This window comes from Alligator sinensis, unplaced genomic scaffold (assembly GCF_000455745.1).
Source record: "Alligator sinensis unplaced genomic scaffold, ASM45574v1 scaffold625_1, whole genome shotgun sequence".
In the NCBI taxonomy this organism is placed as follows: Eukaryota; Metazoa; Chordata; order Crocodylia; family Alligatoridae; genus Alligator; species Alligator sinensis.
This window is the reverse complement of record NW_005842894.1, coordinates 577,931-584,160: the sequence shown is the minus strand read 5'-3', so window position 1 is coordinate 584,160 and position 6,230 is coordinate 577,931. Positions and strand designations below refer to the sequence as shown.

At 48.9% G+C, this 6,230-nt stretch overlaps 1 protein-coding gene across 1 annotated transcript in view; it reads right to left on the bottom strand.

The window, feature by feature from the left end:
• Window positions 1-6,230, bottom strand: part of SLC37A2 (solute carrier family 37 member 2) — a 67,548-nt gene that overhangs the window by 5,469 nt on the left and 55,849 nt on the right. The window contains exons 15-16 of the mRNA XM_006035933.2: window positions 3,433-3,511; window positions 1,476-1,573 (exon numbers count right to left, since the gene is read on the bottom strand). Of these exons, the coding sequence (XP_006035995.1) occupies window positions 1,476-1,573; window positions 3,433-3,511 (177 nt within the window). The remainder of the gene's footprint in view (window positions 1-1,475; window positions 1,574-3,432; window positions 3,512-6,230) is intronic.

The window sequence follows — 6,230 nt, the reverse complement described above, 5'->3', positions numbered from 1 at the left end:
CCTGCTGCTGAAATCAAACACAGTCTAAGTCCTACAGCACAGAGTAGAAGAGTAGCTAACTCCTGACAGAGCACAGAGAACACAACAATGGCAAAGGCATGCCATTATTCAAGCTACAAGAAGCCTGCTCACTTCAGCATAACTGTCATCATATGAAGTGAAAATATGAGAAGAGGCAAGCAGTGATATTGCAATAGTACAACTCTAACCAAGGGTGGGGACTGTTGACCCTGACCCCTGAGACAGTCTTTGCTCAGAATTTACATTCTAAACAGCAAAGAGAAAATAGGAACAGAAAGTAGAAGTGACTGCCCAAGATCATAGAGCAGAACAGTGGCAGAGAATCAAAGCTACCTCACTGTCAGGCCAGTCTCTTGCTTTCTGTATTACATTGCCCTTCACAGAAATCACTGTCTTGTTAATAATACAGGATATAAAGGGGAGAAAAGTAGTGCAGATGTTCTTCAGATGGCTCTAGTGCAGTGCAAAGGAGTTTGGAAAGGTGAAATGGTTCAGAAACGTCATTTTATTAAGATCCAGGGGTCACCTCACAGTGTTAAAGACCTGGTGGGCTTAAGCACTCTAAAATAGTAGTTCCCAACCTTTTTGGCTCATAGGCCTGATGGGCAATGCCTGGTCCATCCATTGGCTGGATCTGGTAGATGGGCCTGAGGGGTAGGTGCAGTGGGGTATGGGGAGGGGATATGGCTTTGCCCTGATCTGGCTACATACTGGGCTGGTGTGGGATACAGTCTGGGAATTTGGCAGTGGAGAAAGGTGGCAGTATTAAGTGCCACTGCTCCCCTGCCACCAAATTTCCAGACCCATGGGGAGAGCCCTGCAGGTGGAATGCCATGGCTCTTCAGGCCAGAGCCGGCCCACAGTCCAAGGGTTGAGCACCCCTGCTCTAAACAGACAAGGCAATTCATTACATGACTTTAAAAAGAGGACACAACTTAGTGTGAGTGATAGTCCTGCTTTTACAAAGCACTTTGGTCTTTATCTTGATGGATCCCAGAATGTTCTATGCCTTAGGAATAGTCCAGCCACTGAAACAGAGCCACCTCAAGGAGGAATGGAGAATTGTCTTAACATGAAAGTTGTAGAATCGTCACTGGAGGTGGGATAAGCATTAGTCTGGGATGGTTTCAAAACAGTGTGTACTGCATTCATGTGGGAGTCTATATGACCCTTGAGGTACCGTCCAACCCAACCACAGTCTAGACCTTTGGTGGTACCAACTAAAACATAAAATCTACACAATGCTGGGATGATGTTTCACTGGTAACTCAGTAGTGACATCCTTATAATCATTTTCTGTAGATCAGGCTTTTTCTTAAAAGCCACCTGACTGAACACCAACCACTATTTAGCCTCTGAAGTCAGACATGACCACTGGCCCTGACTTCAGACCATTAACTGGGACCAATATACATCCTATAGTCTCGGTGCTAGTCAGTTAAAAAGGAACCTACCAGGCAAGCCAAGAGATCAGCTGTTATTAACATGTAGAAGACATTGTTCCAGCTTGTACGAGAGATTAATCCTGCAAGCAGGGGGCCCAGAGCAGCACCTACAAAAGGACAGCAAGGTCACAAGAAGACATCAAATGAAGCACATTGCAGGGGATCCAATCCATGCTCAGACCCTACAGCAATTCTGACATACCTGGGAGTATATTTGAAGGCTGCCAAAGGCTCTAGGCTGCGGACCTTATATATCATCTCCTTATGTTAATCCCACAGCCACTGCCTTTTGTTCCAACCTCACCCTTGAAGCTTGTGTCAGTAATCAGTGTTGTCTGGTGCTCCTGACTGTGCTCACCAAAATGTATTGGTCAAGCTCTCCTAGAGTTACTGCAGTAGCTGCTTGGACTCAAAAGCTTAAACAGATTGATCCACATGTGACCAGCAGTGCAGGAAGCAGGTATGTACAGAAACTCTCCTGTTCCTGACATCAGCACAGATAGGCTTCGTCCCCCTGAGCAGGGGCGTGGTTGCCGCGAGGAAAGAAAAGCAGCACAAATTCACACCGCTGCTTTTTGCCCTGGTGCGCACCCCTCTGCACGTGGGTTTAGGGCAAAGAAAAATACTCTGGGTGGGGTAGGGGATGCTGAGGCCAGTACCTGGGCTGGCCCCAGCAACCTTACCCCTCCCGCATGCTGGTCCATGGATACCCCAGGGGAAGGGCAACAGTGGGGGGAGTCCTGAGCCCACAGCCATCAGCCTGGGTCTGCTTCCCTGCTTGGGCTCCACTCCGGCCGTGCCGCCCATGGGAGAAGTGAGAGCCGGGCTCCATGCTCTGCTTGGGCTGCAGCAGCCACTGCCTCCCACAGACTACATCCAGGGCTTCGGCACTGCGGGAGCGGAGCAGAGGGCTGCAAACCCAGGTCCCTGGACTGCATCTGCCCTGCACATAAATCTGGTGGGCATGTGCCCTCCCATGCCTCCTGCCTGAGGGTACACGCAATGGCAGGGAACCAGCCCTCCTCTCCCACCCCCCTGATGTGCCTCAGACAAGCCTGTGGCCACGCCTTCCTGCCCAGGCCCCAAGCCCCAAGCCCCAGGCCCCACACACCAACACCAACTGGACAGTGCTCCCAGCCCTTCTCAACTCCCTCCCTCCCTCACAACCCCCCACAACCCCAACTCACCTGCGGGAAGCTGTAGGAGCTGCACTTATGCTGCCTGGCTGCCACATGCATGAGTGCATGCGTACATACACGTGGCGCCCCCTTCCTGATCCCCCTCCTCCCGCTTCCCCCAGTCCCTTGCAGGCTGGAACTTTGCCAGCCTGCAAGGGGAAACATGCCATTCCCTGCATTTTCCTCTTTTAATGGAGAAAATCTGTTTTTTTCTCCTTAAAAAAGGAAAAGCTGCATTTTTCTCCTTAAAAGAGAAAGCCTGTCCTTTTCTCCTTAAAATGATAAATCTGTGCTTTTCCGCATTTCTCTGTAGCGAATGGAAAAGCCAGATTCCTGGTCATCATACCAGCTCCCACAGCGCTTTGTTGAATAAAGTTAAACCCTGTTGCTCAGTTTGCAATCTTTCTTACAGCACCATCGGCCCTCAGCCCCATGGCCTCAGAAACACACACGTCCCCCTCTGTCTGTATCCCTTCACTACAGTCTGCCTAAGAATGGCTATAGTTATAGGCCCAGTCAACCCCCATTATAGATAACAGCAGGGACCAACTCTCCTTGCCCTTTGCCTACCCTTTAGCAAAGAGTGTGGTGCCCCTGCAGCAGTTTGTAGTCCTTTTAGGAAGGGGTGCTGAATCCCACTCTTCTTTGGGATAAAAAAATATAGCTCCCACCCAGACAAGGCTTCACTGTGGTCCAGGGTCAATACAGCTTGGAGTAGGTTCTCCATCTATTGTAGAAGTTAACTGAGTGGTTTGCTGCTCATACTGTGTTACACCATCCATACTGACCTATAGATCCAGTTCCATCAATGATGGCTGTGACAGTGGACAAGGCTTTCGCATTTCCTTTGAGACACTCATGAGTTCCCTGTGTGTGGAAAAACATTGAGATAAAACTTGGATATAATGATTTCTCATCCAAATCAGCACAGTGAGAGTTATGATGAACCAAAACTGGTAGCATTTCCAGTAGTGTTGAATGCAAGCATGTGAATAGCATAGACTTCTTATTTAGCCTCAGGAAAATAGAATATACATATGTTCTACAGCCTGGGAGAGTGAAATACAGAGGGTTCCAAAAATGCAACTCACACGCCAGTAGCAATCCTATTTCCCTTGCAGTAAGCATGCACATGCAGACAATAAAGCACAGTAGGCACTGGCTATGTGCTTGCACAGCGATGTACATGTAACCATTGTGGATGCATACCATTTTCCAACTCCTGAAAGCATAGCAAAAACCCTGGGACTAATGCACGTGAGACTGGAAGAGCAAGAGGCTAGACCCAGAGCAAATAGGGCCTATCTATAGGAAGTTAAAGAACTAGGTCCTAACCCCAACCTCACACAGAGCAGGTTTGAAGCAGTATCTTTTTGGTTTCTCAGCAGTGCTCTAACCACCATGTCACTGCTCAGGAATTAGCCAACTACCTCTTTGGCACTCCTTTTCAGGCTGGTCCCCTGGACAAACACAAACCAAAGGGTGTGTGGCTCCATTAGACAGCTGCCACCTAGCAAAAGAGCTAATCCTGAGCTCTAGTCTGACCTTGGCTCACACTAAGGCAGAAGCTTTTCTTTCAGCTGTCCTCTAATCATTTCTTCCAAACACTAGTAAATGCAAGAGGCAGCAGCTCCACTTCAAAAGGAGCTGGAAAAGAGCTTATCAGCACCTAACCTATGCTATGGTGGCTAGTGCACTATGCTGGGAAGTCAGAAGGACATAGGTTCAACTCCCTTTGGATGAAAAGAGGACCTTAGCTCCTGGGGTAGTCCCCAGAACAATCAGCTATTGGGCCAGAAACATTGGAAGGCCATTGTAACAAGTCTGGGGCTAACTGAGTAGCTGGCACCCTTGCCTGAGTGCCTCCTCCTACCACATCTTGTTGTTACTTTTAGAAAATGGGTGAGAGGCTCTCTAAAAACTCAAGGAGATCTCCTAACAAGTCATCTCTTCCTATGATACTATAAGGGCCAAATTCAGGGCCTTACAGTCCTGCCCATGCCTCACAAGTGTTACCAGTCTTTACCTCCATGGTGCTACTTGTCCATTCCTGGTAGCACTGATAGTCCTCTACTTTGTTGTGAACACCTTGTCCCTCCTGGCCTTGCCTTCTTTTTACCTGGAAGGTCCTTCTCACCTCAGGTCTGTTCTCATGCCTCAGCTTCTACAGCCCACACTACAGAGGCCACATGCATTCTAGGCATTCTACCTATTCCAAACACCCCTACCCCCTTGGATGAGCCCAAAGTCCAGCATGCTTCTCTGGCATCCCACATGGCCTCCTCTTCACCTCTTTCCAACCACACCCTTGCCTCCAGTAATGTTTAACTGAAAAAGAAAAGAATACAAGCTGTTGCTTTACAACTCAAAGTCCTTCCCCCTATCAGCGAGCTGACAGCTTTAAGTCTACCCTTCTCCCCTTCTGGGGAGCTGGCTCTCTCTCCTAGGCTCCTTCCACGTGGTTCCAGGATTCAGGCTTTCACTCTCTGCCTTTTAGAGTCCTTCTTTCTGTCTAGACAACTGAACTTCTGGCTCTTCCCTCCTCCCCTTACTCTTCCCTCCTCACCTTATCTATCTCTAGATTACCTCCAGTGTGTCAGTCCCTCTGCTGTTGGGCCTTAGAATTAATTAATCACCTGACCCCACCTTCTATGGTGGTCCTCATCTGTGCCCCAAGTCTCACTTGGGGGTGGGGGGTATGAAGGGGAGAGGAGCCTGAAGCCTCTCAGCAATACTTTCCCTTTCCTCATAACAAGGTGCTAAAAGTCCATGTTACGGTCATCCTTCCCCTTCCCCATTTTGTTCTGGGACTTGAGCTCTGGTACAAGCATGTCTAGACTATGTGTGTACCCTCCTATGGCCAGTCCACAGTCTATTCATGCAGATTTATATGGGCAAAATACCATATTTACCTGAATCCAAGAAGACTGAATTTAAGAAGACCCCCCTAATAATTAAATTGTGGAGAACTATTTTTAAATTGTCCCCTCCAACACTGCAGCAGGGAAAGCAGCGGCAAGCTGGCAAATGGTGGGGAAAGCAGGGGCGGGCAGTGGGGGTCTGGCAGTGGGGAAACAAGCAGCCTGACCCCACTGCTGTCATTGCCCCTGGCTGTGCTGGGCTCCCTACATAGCTGCTCTTGCAGCACCATGCAGGAGAGAGTCAGGAGAAGTTTTGGGGCTCCCCCTGAACCTAAAACAGCTAGGGAGACTGCTGCTTTCCACAGCTCAATTCTAAGATGAGGCTTTGTTTTGTCCATGTTGAATGAAGAAGGAAAACTGATCCTGGAATCATGTAAATAATTTAGGGCTGTGCGAAGCTTCGGGTGGTGATTCGATTTGGAGGCAATTCGGCTTGATTTGGTGGCCAAATCTCTGAATCTGAATCTAATCAGGGGACCAATAAGGTCCGAATCAATTCAAAGCTCTCTGAATTTTCAGAAAAGATTCAGAGACCTTTGATGATTTATTTGGAGAGTCCTTGGTGGCCTCAACAGAGAGCTGCAGCCAGACTCCGAGCTGGTAAATACTAGGGGCAGGGAAGGGAGGACTGGGGGAGGGGACCACGGGGAGACCCCTGCCAGCCC